This window comes from Theobroma cacao, chromosome 1 (assembly GCF_053813885.1).
Source record: "Theobroma cacao isolate CCN51 chromosome 1, ASM5381388v1, whole genome shotgun sequence".
Taxonomy (NCBI): domain Eukaryota; kingdom Viridiplantae; phylum Streptophyta; class Magnoliopsida; order Malvales; family Malvaceae; genus Theobroma; species Theobroma cacao.
In genome coordinates this window covers 36,826,389-36,852,803 of record NC_142639.1, presented here as the reverse complement: position 1 = coordinate 36,852,803, position 26,415 = coordinate 36,826,389, and the positions used below count along the sequence as shown (strand labels likewise).

General features: G+C 35.4%; 3 protein-coding genes across 3 annotated transcripts; 1 reads left to right on the top strand and 2 right to left on the bottom strand.

The window, feature by feature from the left end:
* Positions 1 to 1,027: 1,027 nt before the first annotated feature.
* SUS3 (sucrose synthase 3) lies at positions 1,028 to 7,305 on the top strand. Its single transcript, XM_018124906.2, has 15 exons — positions 1,028 to 1,277; positions 1,416 to 1,548; positions 2,008 to 2,159; positions 2,299 to 2,491; positions 2,767 to 2,885; positions 3,031 to 3,247; positions 3,420 to 3,515; positions 3,613 to 3,786; positions 3,977 to 4,093; positions 4,216 to 4,382; positions 4,663 to 4,887; positions 5,646 to 5,967; positions 6,055 to 6,299; positions 6,381 to 6,519; positions 7,041 to 7,305. The coding sequence occupies exons 1-15, from the start codon at positions 1,180 to 1,182 to the stop codon at positions 7,071 to 7,073; spliced, it is 2,430 nt and encodes an 809-aa protein (XP_017980395.2). The 5' UTR covers positions 1,028 to 1,179; the 3' UTR covers positions 7,074 to 7,305.
* A 613-nt stretch (positions 7,306 to 7,918) lies between these two features.
* Positions 7,919 to 10,745, bottom strand: GH9B13 (glycosyl hydrolase 9B13). Its single transcript, XM_007050921.3, has 8 exons — positions 10,315 to 10,745; positions 9,983 to 10,189; positions 9,688 to 9,888; positions 9,489 to 9,581; positions 9,221 to 9,382; positions 9,025 to 9,136; positions 8,766 to 8,929; positions 7,919 to 8,648 (listed from the first exon to the last, which is right to left on the bottom strand). The coding sequence occupies exons 1-8, from the start codon at positions 10,573 to 10,575 to the stop codon at positions 8,316 to 8,318; spliced, it is 1,533 nt and encodes a 510-aa protein (XP_007050983.1). The 5' UTR covers positions 10,576 to 10,745; the 3' UTR covers positions 7,919 to 8,315.
* Positions 10,746 to 20,724: 9,979 nt separating this feature from the next.
* On the bottom strand, positions 20,725 to 24,312 carry LOC108661504 (pectinesterase-like). The gene is made up of 3 exons (XM_018118633.2): positions 23,341 to 24,312; positions 23,079 to 23,239; positions 20,725 to 21,578 (listed from the first exon to the last, which is right to left on the bottom strand). The coding sequence occupies exons 1-3, from the start codon at positions 24,165 to 24,167 to the stop codon at positions 20,884 to 20,886; spliced, it is 1,683 nt and encodes a 560-aa protein (XP_017974122.1). The 5' UTR covers positions 24,168 to 24,312; the 3' UTR covers positions 20,725 to 20,883.
* Between the last annotated feature and the right edge of the window lie 2,103 nt (positions 24,313 to 26,415).

Sequence of the window (26,415 nt, the reverse complement as noted above, 5' to 3'; positions counted from 1 at the left end):
TTAATATTTTCTCTTTTAAAATTCAAAATAAGATGAATTCGTTGTTTATGCTTTACAGGACACTCTAAACTTTGTCGAAATTGATCTATGCATTCAATTTCCTATGAAATGTCCACGACGAGCTTGTACTTTCTTTTTTTTTTTTTGCAAACAGTTGTACTTCCTATGAAAGGTCCACCACGGCAAAACCATAAATGGCAAGCTGATTTCTTTTTCCTAAGAGCATTTAATAGTTAAAAAGTACTGAATAAAGCATTATTTATTATATATATATATATTTATATATACACCTGTTTAAGTACATTGACTATAGAGTTATATTTCATGATGATAACTAAAAATTAAGACATTAACAAATTAGTAAATATTTTAATTAAATAAAAATATTTTCATTGTATTGAGAATTAATTAATTAATAATAGGAAGAACCTCTTTAACATATTACTAATGATGACATTCGGATGTGATAAGCTGTGAGATCTTAGCCCTTTATTAAACTCCATCATGACATTATCTGATTTTATTTCCTCGGGAAAAAAATACTAACTATTAGCAATAGTAGCATACTAAAACCTTTTACACTTATGTTCAATAATTAAGTCCGATGATAGTAGTTTGAACTTTGACCATGAAATATTTGTTATTAAAGTAAATTAAGATTATTAGTTATTAATTGCCCCCTGAATAAATTGTCTTTATTAGCTAATCCTATCATAATTAGACATTAGATGGGGATTAGTTTTATGGTCTCCAAAGTATTACGTATGAAGCATATCTTTTTCTAGATCCATTTATTCCACTTGATGATATGGCAAGTTAGATATTATTTAATTACCCTTAATTTTCGACGTGTCATAATTCTAATGAACGTGCAATAAAATAACACTTTCTATTACAGTAGTCATTACTTTGCTGTCATGGTTCTCAAGATGGCTTGGCTGATTTATTGAGAAAAAAATGTCGCTCTCACAGAAAAAAAAAAAAGCACGAGTTTTTCTTTTGTAACAATCCGCTTTGTCCGCCACTTCCTCTTGCTTAGCTATATATCTAACCGCCCGCTCCTTCTCCAGAGTTCACTCAAGTCATTGATTTCTTATCAGAATTCCATTTCTCTTCTATTTCTTTCACTTTTTGACAAATTATTTCCGTCGTAAACGCAGAGCTTCGGAAAGTTTGATCATGGCGAATCCTAAGCTCGGTCGAATTCCAAGCATCAGGGAGCGCGTGGAAGACACGCTTTCCGCTCATCGTAATGAGCTCGTCTCTCTTCTCTCCAGGTTCTCCTCTCCACTTATTGCCCTGTTTTCTTTAAATTTTTCGGTTTTTTGAATTTTTAGTAGTATTTGTTTGGTTTCTGAGAAAATTGTGAAGGAAAAGAAAAATGTTACTTAAGTTTAGGGTTGTGGAATTTGAAGGTATGTGGCACAGGGCAAAGGCATACTGCAACCTCATACATTGATCGATGAGCTGGATAATATTATAGGTGACGATCAAGCAAGGCAGAGGCTTAGTGATGGTCCCTTTAGCGAAGTCCTTAAATCTGCACAGGTCATTTTCCTCTCTCTCTCTCTCTCTTATTATATTATATTTAATAGAAAAAAACACGGTTTAGTTATTTATTTATTTTTCCTTCGCAATTCATGAGGCGGTGATTCAGTAAAAAAATTCATTATTTAATCTAAACAATTTTTTCAATGCTTAAAATTTAGTTGCTGTTCAATTTTTATTTCCTTTTTATTCCCATTTCCTAAATATACGGTAATTTAATTTACAGTCGAATTTTGTGGTGTTTTATGTTCTTTACTTACGTCGATTGCTGTGTCTTTAATAGAGTCTATATAAATTGAACTTCATTGGCAGTTCTATTTAATGCTTACGCCTTACTTTCACTGTTTATACTAAGTAAGGTTTTGATCTCAGTCAAATGGAGTTTGGGATCTTGAATTTTAAGTTATACTTATTTTGATATACTAAATTTTAAGTTTTCATTGTTTTGGTTGACTATAGGAGGCCATAGTTCTGCCCCCATATGTGGCTATAGCAGTTCGTCCAAGACCTGGTGTTTGGGAATTCGTACGAGTCAATGTTCATGAACTCAGCGTGGAGCAACTGAGTGTTTCTGAATATCTTCGCTTCAAAGAAGCACTTGCAGATGGGGAGTAAGCATCTTTTCTGTTCTTTGTAATTTGTCTTTGTTGTTTCTTTGACATCAAATTATATGGTTATATTTCCTAGCTCATAAATCATTGAGCATGTCATCGTTAATTTTTGGTTTTTGTATCTTTACGCATTTCTTAGGGATAACAAACATTTTGTGCTTGAGCTTGATTTTGAGCCATTCAATGCATCCTTCCCTCGGCCCAACCGTTCTTCTTCCATTGGCAATGGTGTTCAATTCCTCAATCGTCACCTTTCTTCAATCATGTTCCGTAACAAAGACTGTTTGGAGCCATTGCTTAATTTCCTGAGAGCACACAAATATAAAGGACATGTAAGTGTTTGTCAAATGGGTTAAATCATTTTCACTTTTAGTTATTTGGTTTGTCTATATCATACATCTATTATCCTTATATGTTACCCTTGGCATTTACTATAATTGCAGTTCTGTGATTCATGTCTTATGTTCCTTCAATTTTTAGAAAAAATATTATGTGGCTTGTGGTTCACTTGGTGAGGGTTTAATGGATATGGAAAGGAACATGTGGGAGTATTTATTTTGTAATGAAAAGCTTATAGCAAGATGAATAAGTGAAGGTCTGTATGTAGGCATTGATGTTGAATGATCGTATACAAAGCATACTTCGACTTCAAGCTGCTCTGGCAAAAGCAGAAGATCATCTTTCTAAGCTTCCACCTGATGCACCCTATTCTGAGTTTGAATATGTGTAAGTTTCTGTTCTTTCTGGGTATATATGCAAACATAGACGTGTGTGTGTGTGTGTGTGTGTGTGTGTATTTGCTTCAAGGAGGAGTCTTAGAAGAGCACTAAAGTTGTTGACATCTCTGCTTTTCCTTCTTGTATGAACGCAGATTACAAGGAATGGGTTTTGAGAGAGGTTGGGGAGATACTGCAGTACATGTTCTGGAGATGATGCATCTTCTCTTGGACATCCTTCAGGCTCCTGATCCCTCTACGTTAGAGACATTCCTTGGGAGAGTACCAATGGTGTTTAATGTCGTCATTCTGTCTCCACATGGATACTTTGGGCAAGCAAATGTTTTAGGTTTGCCTGACACTGGTGGACAGGTTTGTTGTGAATGCTGAAAGCATTGAAATGTTTTTAGATTTTTGTTCATCAAGGAATTAAATCTTCGATCTTCCTTTTGATGTGCATGACTACTGCTTATTTATAATTTATTGAATAATTTATATCGAATTATCATCTTTAAGATTTCCATTTTTCCTATGTAATGAGCAGGTTGTTTATATATTGGACCAAGTGCGTGCCTTAGAGAATGAAATGCTTCTTAGGATACAGAGGCAAGGACTTGATATTACTCCCAGAATTCTTATTGTAAGTATACCTACATCTAGTCAAGATTGGTTTATTTCAATTTACAATATTTGTATTTGCTTGTGTAAATTTGACATATTTTTCCTGGTTGTTCAAGGTGACCAGGTTAATACCTGATGCAAAGGGAACCACCTGCAACCAGCGGCTGGAAAGAGTCAGTGGGACAGAACATACTCATATTCTGCGAGTTCCTTTTAGATCAGAAAAAGGAATTCTTCGTAAATGGATATCAAGATTTGATGTATGGCCTTATCTGGAGACTTTTGCTGAGGTAAAATCATTTTGACTTTCAAATTGTCGAAGGCTTTTGCTTATTATTTTGGAAGAAAATAAATGATGAAGTTTTTTAGTAATCACATTGTGTTTTAGAGGTACATTGTCTTTATGTTTTTATATTAGTTTCTATCTTGCTTTCTTTAACATCTTTCATAACATGCTTTCCTGGTTGTATATATAATCAGGATGTAGCAAGTGAAATTGCAGCAGAGTTGCAGGGCATTCCAGATTTTATTATAGGAAACTACAGTGATGGCAACCTTGTTGCATCTTTGTTGGCTTATAAAATGGGTGTTACACAGGTTTGTCTCTCCTCTCTCCCAACTCCCTCCCCCTCCCCCCTTTCTTTTTACTTTTTCTGAAATCATCATTACTGTATCTTCCAGCAGTTTGATTGCACTTGTCTAAATTACACATTTTGCAGTGCACCATTGCGCATGCATTGGAAAAAACAAAATATCCAGATTCAGATATATATTGGAAAAATTTCGATGAGAAATATCACTTCTCTTGTCAGTTCACTGCTGACTTGATAGCCATGAATAATGCAGATTTTATTATCACCAGCACATACCAAGAGATTGCTGGAACGTAAGTTTCTCGATTAACTTTGGTTTATGCTATTTGTTTACAGGATTACTGTTAGCACCTTTTATTTTAGTATGGTCATGTTGTCATTATTGTTGTTTTATCTTACTGTGTTGTAAGAACACTGTTGATCTTAATATCTTTAATTCAGCTTGTTTTCCTATAGTAAGGAGATGGATTGTCTGCTTAAACATATATAACTGTTGAATTGGAGTCTCTGTAATGGCTTATGCAATATGAATTAACAGATGCCTTTTACATTATGTCAATTTCTTTGCACCAGGAAGAACACTGTTGGTCAGTACGAGAGCCACACTGCTTTTACTCTTCCAGGGCTGTATCGAGTAGTTCATGGCATTGATGTTTTTGATCCAAAGTTCAATATTGTTTCTCCTGGGGCAGATATGTGCATTTATTTCCCATACTCTGATAAGGAAAAAAGACTTACAGCTCTGCATGGCTCAATAGAAGAGTTGTTGTATGATCCTCAGCAGACTGATGAACACATGTGAGTTTCTTCAGTCTTTTTTTGCTGTACCTTATATATTAATGTCTAGAAGAGCATAATTTTTAAATCAGTAATCTTGTGATCTGCTTGTTCTATGATAACATTATATTTATTGGACGATCATAATACCATGAATTTTATCAGAAGTTTCTTTAGATGGTGACATGAAGGAACAAGGCCCAATCGATTTTCTTTTACAAACGCATGCCAGAATGACAGGAAATTTTCCATTTTATGTACATAAATCATATGCCTGCAGTTTTTAATTTTAGATCTTCTCATTGCTGGCAGACAATGACTACTAGCACTAGAATTGCTGCTCAAATGAGACTGATGTTTTACTAAAATTCCAACCCGAAACTTACTTTTATTCTTTGTATATAGGATAGAAGACAAGAAAAGTAAAGTTAAAATTGTTAACTTGCATAAAGGCTGAACTATAAGCACTTTTAAATTTTCCTTCCCTTTTTTCTTTTCCTATTCGAGTCAAACAAACTCTGCTATTTATTGAATATAGTCAAGAATGAGGGTTGCCAAGAATATTAAATTACTTTTTAGGATATCTACTATCAAGAATCTTTGTAGCTGACATTGAATGGAAAATTTGGCTACGACAGTTATAATATAAAGCAATTGTGAGATTTTTCAAGTAATGAATACAAAGTTGCAGAGAATTTACCTTGTTGCAATAGTTAAGTCATGGTAAAATATTGTTGGTTTGCCAAGTTTGTAATGCAAGTTTTGTCTTTAATATGCAGTGGTACTTTGAGTGACCGGTCAAAGCCCATAATCTTTTCCATGGCAAGGCTGGATCGAGTCAAAAACATGACTGGATTGGTAGAGTGTTATTGTAAGAATACCAAGCTGAGGGAATTGGCAAACCTTGTTGTTGTTGCTGGTTACATTGATGTAAAAATGTCAAAAGACAGAGAGGAGATAGCAGAAATCGAAAAGATGCATGGCCTTATGAAAGAGTATCAATTGGATGGTCAATTTCGTTGGATAGCAGCCCAAACAAATCGAGCACGCAATGGTGAGCTCTATCGGTACATAGCCGACACAAAAGGTATTTTTGTACAGGTATGTGCCCTTGTATAGTGATATGGTTCTGTTGTATTACGACCCCTTGTGCTTTCTAAAAAGTTTACGCTTTCTCATTTATTTCAGCCTGCCTTCTATGAAGCCTTTGGACTTACAGTGGTGGAAGCCATGACTTGTGGCCTTCCAACATTTGCCACATGCCATGGTGGTCCTGCAGAGATTATTGAACATGGTGTATCAGGGTTCCATATTGATCCATACCACCCTGATCAGACTGCTGAACTCCTGGCAGATTTCTTTCAACGTTGCAAGGAGGATCCAAGCCACTGGACTAAAATATCTGATGGAGGGCTTAATAGAATTTATGAAAGGTTTGTTTCTTCTAATTTTCATCTGTACTTCCATTCTCTCTACCATCATGTGGAGCTCAAGTAAAGATTTTGAAATTGTAGGTATACATGGAAAATTTATTCTGAAAGGCTGATGACATTGGCTGGGGTATATAGTTTCTGGAAGTATGTCTCAAAACTTGAGAGGCGTGAGACCCGAAGATATCTTGAAATGTTCTACATTCTCAAGTTTCGTGATTTGGTAAGTGCACTTTGATCCATCATTAGAATTGTTGGTGGAGTGATGTTGGGACTACATTCCTAATTCCTTTATTTTCACACTTTTGACATGAGGAGAGCATTCTTATTATCGTAAGTAGAGTATAAGAAAAGAAAACTGGTTTGCCTGGGCTTCATCATTATTATCAATCACTGGTGCTGCTCTTTTTTTATGTTACCCACCATTTTTATTGTTTTGCTTTGTGTGTCCGTTAGTAACAAATTCTGAAATGAAGGGGCATTATTGTTTAACTGCAACTTGTTATATGTCCAGTAGCAGATATTGTTAAAACGCCCAGTGTTGATGTCCAGTATCTCATATCCTTGGTCAGAATTCTGGAAAGGGACATTTATTGTTTGATTTCAGCCTGCCAAATGTCCAGTATCAGATATCCTTAAAATGCCCAGAATGTTGTTAGAAAGACTAAAATGGTGCTTAGTTCTGCGTTTGAATTTCAACTAAGCATTCTGTACAGAATTTAAGCATGCTTATATTCTTTTCAGGTAAAGTCTGTACCTTTGGCCAGTGATGATTAAGCTTAATCCCCAGCTGCTCCACAAACTGGGTCTGGGTAACCCTTGCAACAGTGACTTCACAGGATAATGATTGTAAGGGTGCGGAATATGTTTATCTTCTGGTTGCAAGGTAAATATTTACGAGTCTCCTGCCTATGGAGCTTTTGTGTTTAACTCTGACTATGTCCCGAATGTTGGCTGTTGTAAATAAATGGTAATAATACTACTGTATTGGCTTGTCTGCCCCTAGGAATCTTGTTTATGAGTCTTCTCTCCTTCGTGTGGATTTAGACATTTAGTGCAGTAGTTCTCTATGTTGTTTATTAATATTATCCAGTTACCTGGTCTTGGTCAGTTCCAAACTAAAAAATGAACTCCAAGAAAGGAACCCTACTAAATTAGAAGCATTGTGTGGAATGTCTTTTTTGGGCTTGGTTCCCACCATCGAACTAGTTGCAACTTTCATTTTGGGGTTTACAATGTAGACTTAAGCTCAGCCCTGACACTCCTGACAGCAACATCTGTGAAAAACCAGCTTTTTTGACCACGACGCACGTCCCTAACAATGTCACGTGTCGAGCAAAATCTTCTTTCTTGATCTCCCTTCCTTCCCATAACCTCTACCACGCATTCTCAACGGTCAAATACTCGTTTCCCATTAAAGCTACAACGGTAAAAATATTCAACATTATCCGCTGGGCACTGGCAATTAGTTATTGTTCCTTAGTCATCGGGTCCAGCCTGCCGTTGTTTTGTCTGTTATTTATTGGTTTCAAGACTTTTTTTTGTTTCGAATCCCAAATTTAATGGTCCCGGCCCACACCTTGGACATAACTAAAGCCACAACAGAGGGAGAGGACGGAAAATATTGAACTCTCGCAAGTTAAACGCTAGCAGACATATTACAAGTTCCAAAAAGGCCTAATATATCCTAATTGGGAGCCCAGAATCCTTAGCTTGAGCTAGCCATTACAACAAAACGCCGTTCTTGGCACGCCATATGCACTCTCACCAGAGGCTATAAACTGTTAACGATAATAATAGTAACTATATAAAAAAAAAAAGCCAACAAGGCTATCTATCCTTGACATTTGTGCTTCAAGGTTTGGGGCTCGAGCCTTAGGTCTCGACCCCATTAGCCTCGTGCACTTCTTCTATTTCCAGAGGAATATTGGTAGAACTTCGACACTTTCAGAATAAGTAAAAAAGAAAACATTACGAACACCGAAATAGCTAAATCAGTTAAGTTACTGGTAGGGCCCCCTAAAGCTGGCCGAAAGAGTGAGCAAGGTAAGCTAACGCTCCTACGAGGGGTGCATTGATGTACGTTGCTGGTTCTGACTGCTCATAATCTGACCGTTGATCTGGGAACCTGTCATGTTGGTCTGGCCCACCGATGACTGCACCTACCAAAATGTTGGGGTTGGGGGATTGGGAGTTCATGAAATTAAAGCCTGCGGAGCATTGGATCTTGGCTGGGTGCTTTGCTACGGACGGTAGTGATGAGCCCCTGTGGTGTATCCTTTGCGGGTACCTTGGACCGTATCCCACCATGTAAGACATCTTCAAGGGGTTATCTCCCAGCAGATAGTCCACCTTATGATAACATATTTCATAAAGATGTTGGTTAAACGTATAAAAATAACTTGAAAATAGAAATGAAATCCTAACAAACAGAAATTTCTTGCTTTTGATTTTGTCAATTGCAATTACCTGTTTCTTGGCAATGATTCGGAGCCTTTTTGGGGTGACCGTGGTGCCACCGCAGTTAACAACCTGGTGGGCAGAAGTTAAGTATTTGGCGTAGGTTAGGAGCAGGAATGAAGAAGAGGTCACATACTGCATGTTACTATCATTCATCTTAAACAGGAGCCCACCTGTTTATAACAAGAAACAACAGAAAAAAAAATTAAAACTAGCCGCTTACAAAGCTTTTAAACATTTAAAATTTATCCAGAGGCTGGAGAGGAACCTGGGGTGTATTGGGCTGAAGAGAATGGGGCTCCTGGTACGAGAGAGCAAATAAAATTATCTGCGTGGCCCTTGTATTCATGGAGAGATTGCAGCCTTTGAACAAGAAATGCCTGCAAAAGCAAGGACAAGATGAATCGTTTTAGTGGATGAACCTAATAGCATGTAGAAACGAGAACAAAGAAAGGAAATAAAACCTTAGAAAGAAGAATTCTTGCTCCAACATGTTTGTTATCCCATCCAAAGGTGTTGTCAAACTCCGCAGCTCCAAGGATCTGCCCATTGACCTGAATATACTTCAGGTAGGTTGGGTTCTTGGTGGCTCTGTGCAGCCAAGCAGCACCCCACAACAGTTCATCCTAACATTATTAAATAGACCAAGAGAAATAGATTAGATTGAGATATTCTCACAGTATCCCATGTAATCAACGCTTGAATAGCAAAAGTTTAGTAACATTAATGCACCTGATAACCAGAGTAAGAGCAATAGAATGGGCACACAGCTTTCTTCAGCCCGTTGCTGTAGGCCCCTCTGTACTTGTCAGCAAACTCAAACACCTATTACTCAGAATTCAGAAACAACATAAGCTTTCATATTTCTGAGGAAATTTTGAACAGAGCAAGGATAATTTACATATTTGTTTAGCAAAAATAAGAATTTTACCCTGATAGCCCTCCTAACCAAAAGCTTGGAGTAAGTGGGGTCAATTCTTCTAAAGATCAATGAGGCAGCTGCAAGAGCAGCAGCAGTTTCTCCTGCTACATCAGAACCAGGGGAGTTTTTGTCTATTTTGAAAACACTCCTTGGAGTGTCCATGTCTTCTGGTCTTTCCCAGCAAGAATGGTCCTTGTTTGCATCACCAACCTACAAAAAAAAAGCCGAGCCAATATTATCTCCTCTGTTTTAACACAAAATAAAGCATATAATTTGAAGAGCTACAGGGAAAAGAAGGATATACCTGAACATAAATGGTGCCTGGATGTGCAGTTGCTTTGAGCAGGTAATCAGTAGCCCAACGAATGGCTTGTTTGGCATTTTGTATCTCTCCTTTCATCAACCCACCAAATTCAATTACACTCCACGAGAGCATGGTGGTGGTGAAGGCCATGGGGAACCCGAACTTCACATTGTCCCCAGCATCATAGTATCCTCCAACCAAATCAACCTACATTTTCAAATTTCACACTCAAATGAGGACGCATGATAACCCAATATGAAGGAGAAACCGAGAAAAACGTGAAATAAACAGACTATACAAAGAAAAATGAGAGCATGGTTTTGTATATTTACATGCATGGCTGCACCATCTGAGAGGCCAGAATCCCTCCTCCAAGTAATCCTCTGGTTAGAAGGAAGCCTCCCTGACCTCTGGCCTTCAAAAAAGATGATTGATTTGGTAAGAGCATCTCTGTAGTTGTGCTTGGCAAAACGAGGGTGGTGGTGGTGAAAAGGGCGGTTGTGATGGAAAGGAAAACCATCACCCTGCAGGACAGAACCAGTGAAACAAGCAAGCAGGACTACCAGAGACAAGGGGGAGAGTGAGAGACCCATTTTTTTAGGCTGCCCCAAAAGTAAACAACCCCAACCAACCAACAACCAACAACCAACTTGCAAGCCGCAGTTGAGGGCAGACTACAACCCCTTCGTTATTTATATAGTAAAAGCTGCCTCCTTCACCTCCTTGCTTGGTTACAAGTTAACACTGCATTCTTTTTTTTATTATTTTTTTAAGGTCACCGCTTACAACTTAGTAAACTAAAAGCTATAGTACAAGTTAGAACAATAATTAAGTCCACATCCTGTAACAGGCGCTTGGCACTGGCTAATAAATTTTTCTCGTTTCCACTATGTTTTTCAAGCATTACTTTATTGAAATGAAGATAGCCTTTTCAATTCAAGGTTCCATTGCCCAAAATTAAGGACACGCAGTCAGACAGGAAAGTCTTAATAACAGAAATTCCCGTGGTCACATGGGTGTTTTGATTACATTAATATTCAGTTATCATGTTGGGGGTAAAACGTCCAATGGTGTTAGGACATGTAATGTAAGTGAAGTCAGAAACATTTTTTCCACGATTTTAACTGCAAGTCTGCAGAGGATGTTTAAAGAAGAATAAGTTACAAAAAAGAACTGGAAAGCATGTTGTGCAAAATATTTATATTCACATTCCTCACTAAAGCAGATTTGCAGATAAATCTAAGCCAAATGTTCCATTGTAGTTAATAATTCAAAGAAACATTGAAACGTGCAAAGGCTAAAAGCAGTCGTGCTCGTAATACTTCCTGCTTTTCACTCAGTAAAATGTGCCTTTTTCCCATCTTCCAGTGAATAATGATTCATTAGGGTGATTCAATTATACACACCAAAATGTAGAACTAGCACAATGGAAGAAGGGACGTGATTTAACACTAATGTAAAGTAGAAAAACAACAGAAGATTTACTGCTATGAAGAAGTATGTAACAAAACTTCATGCTAATATGTAACAGAATGACAGAAAAGTAAAGCAAAAAGTTTACCCCTTTATCGGTGGTAAGTTCACATGAATGCAAAGTAAAGAAATCATATCTGCAAAGATTTTGAGGGTATCCCCAATAAGTACTTAATAGTGCTAAGAAACACGCAATGCATTATGTAATTCAATTTTTCACTTATAATTATATGAAAACGGAGATGGTGTAATCTTTTACAGCCAGGGTGACAGGGTGTAACGTAACTAGGCTCCCATAGTGTTGGAACAAAGTTTAGAGGAAGCCAACCGAGGAATCAAAATGAGACTCAGTTTTTCAGAGAAAGATGTTCAACACATAAAAATGGGCAGGTGATGGGTGTCGCCGTTGAAGACTCGACCCTGACGTCGGAGAAAGTTGGTGACTGAAAACATGGGATGATCAAAATGCTTAATTTGTATAAATCTTTGGGTTCAATGAGTTAGTCACAAAAGGGTCGACGAAGGACCATCACTACAAAAAAATTGGCTATTTCCAACGAAAATTTTCGTTGAAAATAATGTTTTTTCTGTTGAAAATTCCGTCGGTATAAGCTTTGTGGGTAATACTTTCTGTTGAAAATCCGTTGGAAATTTAAATTTTTGCTCCTTTTTTTTAAAAATCCGTTTGAAATTTTCAACGAATTTTCAATGAAAATTCTATTGGAAAGAAATTCCGTTAGAAAGCATATTTCCAACGAAAAATTCGGTTGGCATTTCCAATGGAAATTTTCGTTGGAAAAATATTACCAACGAAATTTTTCGTTGGTAATATTTTGACCTATTATTTTATAATAAATTTAATTAAAAAAATAATTATTTTTGTTTCCGATACTAAATTTAATTCCACATTCAACTGTAAAATATACATAAAAAAAAAACACATTACAAAATTGAGACCACAATGCCCTGCCAGTACCAGTATCACCAATACAATGCCAGACGCGAAAAATTCGTGTCTGGTGTAGACACCTAAATAAATAAAAAATTAAATTAAATAAAATAAATAAATAAAATAATAATTAAATAATTAAATAATAAATTAAAAAAAAATGGGGATGGCTGAGCGTACGCCCAGCCATCCCTTCGCCATCCCATCCCTCACCCACTACGCGTGATGGGGGTTCTGGCCACCAACTCCAGGGGGTGCCAAAACCCCCTCGCCGGGTTGTCCAATTTTTTGGACAACCCGGCTCTTTAAAAACCCTGTAAAAGAAGAAGAGAAACCGGCGGTTAGCCCCAGAAAAAAAAAAACAAAAAGAAAGAAACAAAACAAAGAAAAACAAGGAGAAAAGGGTGAGATCTGAGAGGAGAGAGAGAGAGGCCGACGGAAGGGTGAGATCTGAGAGGAGAGAGAGAGAGGCCGACGAAAGAGAAGGATCGTCCGACAGAAGGTGAAGAGACCCGCCGGGAGAGAGAGAAGAGAAAGAGAAGCCGACGGGAAGAGAGGGGAGGACGCCGACGCCGGCGAAGAAAAGGAAGAAAATTTTTAGAGAGAAGGGAGAGGGTGCGGCTAGAGAGAGAAACAGAAATGAGAAAATGAAGAAAAAAGGCTAAAAAAGAGCTTTTATACCCAGAGGAAAGAGGCCTAAACGGCGCCGTTTCAGTGAAGTGAAGGATTCCAAGGGTCGTCGCCAAAACGACGTCGTTTGAGGGAGTCCCCAGAGCCCCAAAACGGTGCGTTCAGGAGAGGGCCAAGCGGACCAAGGAAGCGGGCCAGGCAGACCTCCGCACAGCCCAGACAACTTGGGCCATCCTTCCGGCACAAGCAAGGTGAGGCCTTACCCATTTCTTGTGGATTTGGGCCTATCTAGTTTATTTTAATTGTTTGCTTAGCTTTAATAAAGATATGTAAATAATAAAAAAATATTAATATTATAAATATATTTGAAGGCTTGCAAAAAAAATAAAATAAATAATAATAATAATAGTAATTCATGATGTAAATATATATATATATATATATATATATATATATTATATCATATTTTTTAGATAAAAGAAATAAAAAAATAAAAAATATAAAAATGTAAAAAAAAAAAGAAAAAAAATAATGTAAAATAAAATGAAAAATAAATAAATAATAATAATAAATAATATAATTGGAACAAATATTTGAGTATTACCACCAAAATGGAGGTAAAGAGTTGCCTCTTTTCGGTGGATATTTTCGGGTGCGAAATTAGAGACAGATTTTCACCGAAGCGTCGGGATAAATCTAAACTCTAGATTTCAAAACCCATTAAGTAAAATAGTCATTGTTAGAAAACAATATATGTAGAAAAATTTTGTTAATTCAAATAAATATTACTAAATAAAGTTAATCTAATCGTTTAAAAAATAATTAATTATTTAGATAAGCTTTGTAATCAAGTAAAAAATTGACCAACAACAAACATGGATTTAAATAACCAAAAAATAAAGTATATATATAAATAAAAAAATAATAAATAACAAATAATCAAATTTTTTAAATAATCAATAAACGCGTGCATGTAGATACCATCACTTTATACTGTCATTGCATGCCACTCTTATTTTGCAAATGGTGCGGTAATCCCGATGATAGGATTTCCCCGAGGAACTCGTAGAGACGAGTTCTTCCGAGGATATCTCTAGGTGAGGAGAATTTCGAGACTTCACCAAAGCGTTGGGATGGTCTTCGAATAATTTTCCAATAAAAGATTACCGACTCCATCATTTAAAATAAACAAGTCACGACATCATTCTACGCTTGCATCACATGCATACGTAAAACCAAGTGAAAAACTCAGTCTGGCAATTCAATAAAAATTTAATTAATAAAATAGGGATTAAACTAAGAAAATGCTATATTAAGATAACTTAAGATTAAATGGTACCGTTCGTAGAACGGGCGTCACGGAGGTGCTAACCCTTCTCCGTGCGTAATCGCACTCCCGAACCCATCTCTAAAAAACGTGGACCAGTTCTCGTTCTTTCGACGGACCTAAAATTAATTTAGGACTTCGTCGATTAAGAATCGGGTTAATAGGTGACCAATCACACCTAGATAAAAAAGATTGGTGGCGACTCCCACACATATTTAATTTTTGCCCGCGTCTGGCGGACGGGTTCCCGGACCCGCACGTTACGACATCTGGCAGAGTAGTGGAACGAAGCCTCGCAGAGACCATAACCAAAAATATTGTACAAGTGTAGCACAGGGGATCCGGGAGCCAAAAACTCAATCAAAAAAATTCCTAAGAATCCCTAACAACCCAAAAACACAGAAAGCCAAAATCAATTCCCTAGTCTAGTAGCCAGAAACCTCAATCCACAAACCAAAAAATACCTAACAATACTAAAAAACAGAATAAAAATATATATATACATAGAGAAAGAGAGCTTTGGGTGAAGGGCTGCCAACCGTCGGTGGGAGTTTAAGGAGTTTGGGGTTTGTGCCGTCGATTTTAGAGAGAGTGTTGGGGCTTTGGGCCGTCGATTTTAGGAAGAGTGTTGGGGCTTTGGGCTTGCCATCGGCGAAAGGAATAAGAAAGGGAGAGAAGATCTAGGTTGCTATGCTGTCGGTTTTAAAGAGAGCTGGGCCTTCGGGCTTCTGTCGTCGGCTAAAAAAAGAAGCGAGAGAGACAAGATCTAGGTTGTTGTGCTGCCAATTCTAGAGAGAGTTGAGGCTTCGGGCTTCTATCGTCAGCTGAAAAAGGAAGGAGTTGAGAGAGAGAGCTGGGGGTCGGGGAAGAACAACAGATAAAGGAGTCGGCTGAAGGAGGGAAGGAGTGGCACCCGATTAGAAGAGAAGAAAAAAAAGGAAAAAAAGGGGTCGGGTGTGGGATGGGTTTTTATTTTTTATTCCTTTTTTAATTTTTTTAACATCAATTACTATTACATAAACATTTAACATTTGGATTAATGTGCTAAAAACACATTTTCCTATATAAATTTTATAAGTATTAAAATTATCATTTTCATAATATTAATATAAAATAATATATATATATATATATATACACAAAATAGTAATTATGTTTTTTTAAATAAATCGAATTTATATAAAACATAGTTATCAAAAGACCTTATAATTTAGTTAATAATCATAAATTTATTGATTATATGAATTAATTTGTCCTTATTTACATGAAATTTAAAAAATTGCTAAGTAAAAAAACTATTCTAATCTCACAACTTCTTTTTAAATTATTAAGTTTATATATTATAAATTTATACAAACAAAAGTATATATATTATTTAGTAATTACTTTATAATACAATAGTAATTATATTTTTTATAAATAAACATAATATATAATATAAAATGTATGTGTTAAAAGACATTACAAGTTTTATATTATAAAGTATATGTATTATAAGTATTATAGTGTATATACGAAAGCAGTAATTATATTCTTTTTAAATTAACCCAATGTATATAAAGTATAGATATTAAAAGATATTAGAATTTAATTAATAATTATAATTTTATTAATTATATGAATTTGCTCTTAGTTATATGAAATTTAAAAAAAATAGCTCAGTTTCAAAACTATTCTAATCTCACAACTTTTTTTTAGATAATTAACTTCATATATTGTAAATTTATATAAACAAAGGTATATATATATTATTTAGTAACTCATTTATATAATAGTAATTACAAGTTATAGTAACAAAATATATAATAGAAAGTGTGTGTGTTAAAAGACTTTACACGTTATAGTAACTATAAAGTGTGTGTATATATATATATATATATATATATATATATATATATGTATGATTTGAATCCTATTACATTAATAATTATAATCATCTAAATGAAATTTACTATAATCTTATATAAATTATATATTAATATATATATATGTAGACCCTTATTTAATATATCTCATATATATATATATTCAATTATAAATATATTTCAATTAAAAAATATAACTTGTACTTTAATTTTAATACAATTATTAATCGATTTTTTTCTTAAATCATACTTGTTTATCTATATATATATATATATATATATATATATATATATATATATACATATATATATATATATATATATTTATATATATTTTCTATAGCTCTTGGTCAGAATTGCATGAATACATAGATATAATAAAATGATATTTTTTAAGCACAAATATTAATAAGTTTATTATAAAACTACTCCTCTTAATTTACATATATTAGCTAATTACAATTAAAACGTAAATAAAGTAATATATACTTTTTAATATGATTTTATATCTTATCATGGTTTTTTATAAAATATAAAATTTTACATAGTAATTTTTTTCAATTTTGGAATAAAGTCACATTACCCTAATTTGGTAGTATTAATCAATATTGTATGATTCATTAAAGTTAAAAAAATTATACAAAATTACTCAAAGGAAAACATATTTAAATAGAGCCCAAATTTTTACTTCAATGACTATGTATTTGCTTAAAGAGATATCTAATTCTTTTAAAAATAATTAATAAAATTTTTAAAAATTTTAAATTTATAATTTTTTAATATTATTATTATTTCCAACGGAAAGTTACAAATATCATTAACACTTTTATGCACTGAAAAGTTACTTTTTAACGAAAAATTTCATTGGAAATTTCATTGGAAAGTTACATTTTTTAATATATCATTGACTCTTTATATGTTTCAACGGATTTTCAACGGAATTTTTCGTTGAAAATTTCCAATGAAAAATTTTGTTGGAAACTGTAAAAATATTGAACAATTTTTTTTAAAGTTTAATGTTCCAACGGAATTTTTCGTTGGAAATCCATTGAAAAAGATAAAAAATAACATAGGAAAAGTTTAAGGTTCCAATGGAAATTTTCATTGAAAATCTGTTGGCAATAATACACAGTAACACGTGTATGTTGAAGATGAAATTTTCAACGAATTTTCAATGAAAAATTTCATTGAAAATTCCATTGCAAACTGTAAATATTACAAATTTTTTTTTTTAGTTTACAGTTCCAACGGATTTCTACCGAAAATTTTCGTTGAAAATATTGTACAAGTCAAATTTCCAATAAAAAATTTCGTTGAAAAATTTTCAATATAAGTCTGTTGAAAATCCGTTGGAATAAGTAATTAAAAATTTTAATTATATTTCGCTGAAAATTCATTGAAAATTTTCAACGAAATATTTTTCATTGGAAATACAAAAATTTTTTGTAGTGCATGCAGAAGTTGTACTTCGTGATGATGTGCTTGAATCAGGAATTCAACATAAGCCTAAGGGAACTTCTAGACCTCCTCTCCAACTGTACATGAAAATTGTATCGTACAGGTGGATCCACCCCCATCCACCAATCTCTAAATGCCCGTACCATCTTGTTTCTCCCAATTTGGTTATATTACTCTTTCATATTTCTTTGGTCCTCGAACGATTAAAGGCTATAAGCCAAAAGAAGAGAAAAAAGAGTAAAGAATCAAATAAATCATGAGAAAATATGATGAAAGGCCGGACTCCTACAATAATATACTATGGTACTATTTATCAATCTATATCATATTATGCAAAAGTGTGTTTCTCCATGTGGCAGAGAATTATTTTTTTCGGAATTTTCTTTTAATGATTGGACCTCTTTTTTTTTTGTATTCCATACGCGCTACAGCATTATTTAGGTGGGCATTCCCTTAATTTGCTGCCAATCAGAAAAGGATTGGGACTTGAGAGATGTTTGCCCTTAATTTTCCGCTCAATGAATTATGTAAAGAGAAGCAGAAAGGACCCATGTCATGTTGCCCAGCAAAATGGTCAGCAAGCGTTCGATGCAAAAGGAACGAAAACAAAATGAAAAAGCAGCTGGCAAAAGACTATGGTAAAACAGATCTAGCTACCTTATATTATAGATACAGAACTCATGGTGATAGTCAATATATAGTAACCTGCCAAATAATGGAATTAAGTTTGATCGCAAAGCAAGGAGACATGCATGTTGGATTAACAGGAAATTATTCTCAAACTCTAATCTTATTAACTAACAAAAGCTTCATTATAAAGTAAGCAAAATGAATAAATGGGAAAACGGAGAAACCAGAGAAACAGTACTAAAGGAATTTAAATAATTTTGGTGAGAAAGGGATGGGCAATGGGCAAAATACGACCCAGTCGTCATGTGCTCTTCTGAAATCCTCCCACATGCAAAAGCAAGAACTCACGTTCCCATCTTCTATGCGCGCGCCTCTCTGTAAAAGCGAAGATAGATGGGGGGAAGAGACTAATCAGTCATCAAACTGCGACTGAAAAGCTGACACAAGCATTACTGTCATTAGACAGAGTTGAAAATGAAATGTGAAAGAAGGAGGGCAAATGCAGCTTAGTTTATGACGACCTACACTTAACATTTGCATGAAACGTGAGGACGAAGGACGTCCAAGTCAAAACCATAATTACATCGGCGAAAGCTTCGCTTTAATATGCCTTCTGCTTTTGTCATTGGGTGGAATGGAGCTGTTCTCCCCAACGGCTACTACTTTAGTGAAAGACATTCTCTTTTTAAAAGTTGTAGTTTGCAGTATTTACCAACTATTCTATTCTATAAAAACATAAACTTTTTGTCTTTATTAACTGCTGTCTAGGATGAAATTTTGATAGATTATACTACTACTGATTTAGTAGCCAACTTGTTATTACTTGAGCTGGTGATTTGTGCTAACAGATTAACTTCTATCACATACAAAGTGCATTTCTAATTTAGGCTTAATTTCCCTACAATAAATTTGATTCGGGGTTATCATTGAGATAAAGATAGACCAATGTTTAGCAGGTCCGAGGGGAGCTCAGGCAGTCAGCCTCCTATTATAAAACTCTCTCAAATACTGTCCCTTCGCTTTTACCTGACAAAAGCATGCATGTTGCAATTTTGCAACTTGCTAGCAGTCTCATGATTGCTATTTTCTGAACTATCTGGGTCTGGGGTGGCTGGGCCGGGGGTTCATTATTTTCTACACAAGTATTTTGCATCCCCTGATTTCCGGTCTTTGCGGTGAATTGGGTGTCACTGTTTCTACACTTTGGGCATCCTATGTGAGTTGGGGGATCATTCTATACCGTAATCAGCAACTCCTCAGTCCTCGCTGCGCCAAATTACTGAAAGAGAAGGGCACTTCTATCAATTACAAAATGAGATACAAACAAAACTCAATAAAGAGTTTGATCCAAATTTAGTTCCATCTTAACATCTTTTGTGAAAGTCTTATATCAATAAAAAGTTTGATAAATTTTGATACTATTTTATTACGGATTTACATTTTTAACTTAAAAAATATACATAATAAATGAAAGAAGACTTTTATTTATCTGTCAAATATACATCACATATCTTTTTAACATAAAATTCATGACACCAACACTTTGCTAGGATATGAATGGAATGAAAATTTTTGGGGGTGTTACAAAAATTTTAAGATTTTGAGGGTATTTTAGAGAGAGTAAGGACATAAAAAGGATGAAAGAAATGGAGAGAGATAAGCATTTGATCAATTTGATTAAAATTTTGAAATCTATATTTGTCGAACTCTTATAAAAAATAATCAAAATCAACCAAACTCACCGCAATAGTTGAATAGAGTATCTTTTCTAATCAATTAATATCATAATTAAAAAAATTAATCTGAATTCAATTAATTTCGATGAGTTATTTTTATTTGAATCATTAATACTCATCCCTAACCACGAGTAAGAAGGATAAAAGGGTTTGAAAAGGCCCGATTCAGCCTTTTTCCATGTCGGCCTAGTCCATGACCCGCAAGAGAAAGAACAGAGAAGGAAAAGGCCAAAAAAAAGAAGAAAAAACAGAATTTTTATTATTTTTTGTAAATTTTATAACAAAAATGATGATCCTATTTAGCTAATGCTTTGGTTCGTTGAACTAAAAAATAATATTATCATGTGAGATTATAGATGAAAAAAGATAAATATTTTGATTACCATTTTTCCATATAATGAATTTAAATTATATAAATTGTAAGAGGGGGAGAGAGAGAGAATTTGGGCTGCACTTTGGGTCTCATTCACGAAATATGGCACATGAGTTTAAATTGTTTGGGCCAATCTCATATATCTATACTTATGTTATCAAAGAGACCAGTCCAACAGGTCCATTAGTTTTGAGCCCAATTTCAAAATTTAGAGCGAAGTGGGGGAACTTTCACCCTAACCTATCGCTTCTCCGGTCAGATGAATTTAAATTTGAAATATTGCATATAACAATAACTGTAATTCTCAAATGAATTAATACAGCTTTTTATTAATTCTAGTAAAAAAGCAATTTGACTTGTGATGGTAGCTGATCAAAATGCGGTTCGGCTACTTGACCAAACCAGGACAAAATCAAATTACCAAAAAAAAAAATAAATAGTGACATTTGGCTTTCGAGGTTCAACTCAAATTGAGAGAGAATGGAATATTAGTGGAATTTAACCACTCATTTCCTTGTATAAATGTCCCAACCGTGAACTGACTTGCCTCAGTCGAGCTGTTGATGACCCTATAACCAGGCCAAGTAACCCTCGCACTCGTATTCGACCCCGGGCCTCTGTTCAAATACTCCCCATAATAAAGGGTACTCAAAGCAAATGTAGCATTCCATTCTAACCACCCAGCAGGATCCACCGAATCATCAATGTATGATCGCATAATAACTGTCCTGGAATACTCTTTCCAGGGACGCCCCAAGTATGTCTTGAACGATGATTTGACCGGGATCAAATCCGCAGCAGCGGCAATCTTACTGTTCAAAATTGAAATCCCAGTGTTCTGGTTAGGGTCTTCTCTCCCTTGAGCTGTGAAAATGTTCTTTTGGTTTGGATTCGGTTTACGAGCATATAAATTACACTCTTGGAAAACCGCAGCAGCGTTTCCAAAGACGAAGTCAATTGTCCCGTATATGTCACAGTCGCGGTAGAATTGCCTGAGGGAATGGGCGTAGAGAGTGTCCTGGTAGCCAACGAAGCTGCACTTGTAAAATGCAGAGAGATCTGACCCACTCCTTAAAGCCACCGCCTGGTGTTTGCTTGGCCCTGCTGAGTTTTCAAATGTTATATCCTTGGCTATGAAACCGTTCCCCACCACAGCTGAAGGACGAAAAAGAGAGCAGACTTTTGATTAGTCGCAAGAACCTTGTCAATGTTTAAAGCAACTAAAAAGGGTGGATAAACCAATGAGAGCAGACCCACGTAGCCTGTGGGCAACTGTGGAGTTGGTTGAAATTTTATAAAGTGTTTCATCAAAGGTTTAAGGGATTATCATGACATGATTATTAATAGCAATAAAGAACCGAATAATGAATGATGTTCTAACAAAAAGCGGGTGAAGACAAAAATCTTTGTCCCCGACAAAATCAGTAATTAACGCGCTTCAATTTTACCCGGGATGCACGGCCATCAGGAGATGCGTGTCCTAATCCTAATCTACCGACACGACATATACCGGTGGATGTAATCAAAATTGAAAGCAACGGCAGTGAAACATCTATATCAATCAGCACGCAAGTGAGTCACTCGGTTATGCATGCGCCCTCTTCATGCTTCATGGTCTATGAGCCCTCATTTATTTTTTTGGCGTCTCTCCTTGTTTTTTTTTTTTGTTTCCCTAGAGAAGCACTAATGTTAAGGACATTTAATGAGGTTGACTGTCTACAAAAGTTTCATTTTAAAAATTATATCGCCAACGTCTAGTTATGGATGCGACTGTATAATTTGGGTGTCTTATTCTTCTTTTTTTTTAAATTACTAGGTCAAACAAATAAAAAAGAAAGATGTTATACATTTTCTCCTCATTTTTAGGTTTTCACATAGAAGCATTGATTTTCCCCGAGATTCTTTTAAAGAACATTATGAGAAGGCGAACAATCGATTATTGACTTAGAAAAGTATATTTAGAATTTATCGTACAGTTATAGTCCCTAATAACTCGCGTTATTATTTTCTAAAATAATTTTCAATACTTTTTACGTAAAATGACAAAAATTGAAAAGATAAGCAAATGAAGCAAAAATGATAGAGATTTCACTCATCATAAAATTAAAAATTTAGAACAGCAGCAGGAGCACCCTGGGTAAGCTCCCTCGTGTTGCTTTATCATAACATGTGAATGACTTGAATGGTATTGGTAAGTAACGTACCTCTACTTTTGAAATACTGCTGCGTGTCTATCCTATTCTATTTCTATTGAAAAGCATTAAACTTTGTCTGCTTGTAGCCACAACGAGGACTGAGACTAATTAATAAGGGTAATATCTCGTTGGAGGTGTGAAAATATAAGCTAAGCCAAGTCCTAATTAATCAATTAATCTTACGAGTAATGTCATAGACACTTCCTAAATTCTATCTATAGTAGTATCATCTAAGCCGCTAGGAGGTAGCAAGAAAAAACAAAGAGTGGACACGTCAGCGTGGCTTTCTCTTTTGATTGGTTCAAAATCATTGTATATGATTGTTTTAACCATTGTATTTATCGCTAAACATAAAAATAAAGCATATATAACAAGTTTATCGCTAAACATAAAATTGTTTAATTAGGCTTAAAAAACAATTAGTACTAAATTAGAAAGTTAATTGAAATTTCAAACTCACCGACTGTTGCAGAACGGAAAGTGGTGTAGCCATCGACGACATTTCTGCTCGCCTTCACCACTGTCTTCCCGATCCCATCTCCCACAAACATCAGCATTTTCTTCTTCCTTTCCACCTCTACATTTTCAAAATAAGCCCCTGCTTTTATGTATATCACAAACCTAATTCAACAAATCAGCAGCTTTAATCAGCTCATTAGGAGCTCTTAATCTTCTCAGTTTAACATTTTGTAACAGAAGGAGTATAAATTTGTTAACTAAACCTTGTGTCACTGTTGTTCGGAGCGGCGGCAACAGCATCGGTGATGTTAGTGAAGTTTCCAGTGCCGTCTTTGGCAACTATCAGATCGAACTTGGTTTCATTAACTGAAGCCTGTAGCAGTTTTCGATCTTTCGAGGATAACCATGTGGGGAACCCGTTTTTCACACGTCCGTATTCAGGGAAAACCTCGGATTTGGATTTGTTCACACCGGGGACTTTGTTGAGCATGACGAGAGAGTTACTGACGTGATGAGAGATGTTGTGCAGACCTTTTTTGATAATGTTCTTAATATTTCCTTTGCTATGAGAAAACCCATCAAGACATGTGTACTGGTTCGTCATTGCAGCGCTCAACAAAGTCTGCAAGTCGTGGTAGTTATTCGAGACTGCTAATTTCTTCGGGGTGAGATCAGCGAGGGCTACTTTGAGCTCCGCCAGGGTGTTGTCGAAAAGCTCCAGGCAATCGTTTATAGCTCTCTCTTCTAATGTGTTGTAACTTTTGAACCTCCTTTCAATGTTGGTGCAATTTGCGGAGGCGAGTCTGACCTCGTACATTGTCTGGTTCAAGATTGCTGAGATGAGCTCTGGAAGTGATTTGGAGGCGAGATCTGGGAGAACAGAGATGGTTGAGACGCAAAGGTCGGGGTATAATGTGCCTTGACATGCTGAGTGAGCAATTTGGAGATGATTGTGGACGTGAAAATGCTGGATTTTTGCGGTTTTGGGGCTCTTTTTTAGGATAGCCACCGACAAAAGCAGGACAAAGACAAGAGTCGAAACGAATAAAAGAACATGCAGGGGCTTAGATCTTCCACAAGGAATGTACATGGTTGATGCTATTTTTTGACGTTGAAAATGGAGAAGTAGAGAACAGGGAGGGAGGACAGGAAAGGAAAGTGCTTTGATATTAGCAGACTGACAAAGTGCGAAGAGGATAATTGCTCCTTCTTAAAGAAGGTTGTTGATTGCCGTTGAGTAGAACAAGTGGCCTTACATGGGTCATGGTCCACTGCAACTGGACCTCACAAGGTCTGCCTGAGAGGGAACTTTAAAAGTGTTTGGACTCCACCTGGACCCAATAAATTGACTGTAGCCTAATCTGATTCTAATTAAGGTTGCTTGGAAACTAAAACCTGTAGAGTAGAACTTTTTAGGGACGGGTAGCTTGCGGTGAATCTTTGTCTTGAATATGCAGAATGTGAACCACAATCATGAAAGTCAAGCAGGAGCACAATGTTTATGGCAAATTTGTGGCCTACAATTACTTTCTTCTATAAAATATATACTGTACCTGGTGTCACAATTCACAATAATGTCATTCGATGAAGATGTGAAAGAACAAGCACTACATGCTTAAAGTTCAATGGTTGTACCTCATGTTGTAGAATGAGAAAGTTGAGCTTGACATCTCACGGGTGTAATCTATAATTAGGACACAGTTTCCCTTAAAATTAAATTATTCAAAACATTTACAAAAGTGTTACTTCACACAGGTCACGTCATATTTCTGTTCTGTTATTTCCCCATAACAATAAAAGTAGACATCTTACATTCTCACACCGCAAAACATATTATTTCCCCCAGCCCCTAGCAGAATAGTGGTTAATCTTACACAATATCATAATATAAACAATTTTACGATAAAGAGGAGTTTGGTTCAGTAAACGGTTTCATAAAATCTTTTCTCTAACAACATCATGAGTAAATTACGAATTAAAAACGGTTCAATCTGTCGCATTATTACCTTCTCTATAATAATGAATAGGTTTTAATAACTTGAGAAATTAGAGGAAGCTTCTTCAATAAAAAAATGGGAGTTTGATACGTTTTATATTTGTCTAATTGATACAAAGAATCAATTTATAGAAGCTCTCTCTGTAATTTAAATGCAAAGTAACATCAACGTACGTCAGGGGTCAAATCTTTCAAATTATAAACAGACAAAGCATGAGAGACAAATAACTCCGAAGTAAATGAGGCACGAGATTGAAATGTTGCCAGAAAAGTCTAAATTGGCAGAAATGCACATGACGAAAGGGGTTTGGTACGTATGCCAAAAGCCATGCTTTGACAGAAAATAGGCGGCACTTCTATATAAAAAACGTTTGATTCACACATTTGATTTGGAGCCCTTTATGCACCGATAAGGGGACAGTCATCACTGCTTTTATATATATATGATTGTACATTTCAAAAATTAAATCAACGTGGATCGCAGATCATAAACATGAATTTAGGCACCGAAAAGCTGTTCTTTTTTTTTTTTTTCCTTTTGTGACTATGCACTTGGAGGACTCTTTGAACTTTCTTTGTTAATTGAATAGAAGTTTATCATCATCAAATTGAGGATCCTTCATTTTTAATTTATAATTTGGTAAATGGAGATGTTTATTTTTGTTTTCTAATTACAATGTCACATATAGGAATGAAGTCATTCAATAGTTAGGCAGTTTAGTTCTATGGCAGTGGCTCGGCATTGACAGATGGCAGTGCTGGCAATTCTCGAGGTTATGGTTGGTCTTTGATATTGATTTGTTGCAGACGAGCAGTCGCATTAATTTCCTTGATCAAAGAATAAATGGACTTGGCGGGCGGGGTTTTTACTGTTCTAGGACGTAAAGGAAAAGCTATGAGCAAAATCAAATGTCCTGAAAAACATTAAGAAATTGAAATTACATTACTCTATTATACTATTATGCAGATTTCATTAAACATGCATTTATGTGCGCGTTGGTTCTCAGACAAGAATAAGGCATCAAAAATAGTAATTGGTCATCACATGCCCATGCCCTTCTCAAGTTCCCCTTTGCTAGCAAAAGATTCTGTTCATTTTTTAACCACCTGTTTAGACAGTAAATATTTCTAGAACAGTGCTTCTCATCCCTATGTTTACCAAAATGTATTCTCTCATGTATTCACTGGCTGGGCGGCCCGCCAAGAGTCTTTTTAAGTGTTTGTGGACTTTGCAAATTGAGTTGGGCTCGACTTGGCATTTTATGGTTCTACGTATTCCAACCCGGCTAAGTTCCTAACATTTCTTTGGTTGGACCTGGCTTGGATTCATTAAGCTAATGGC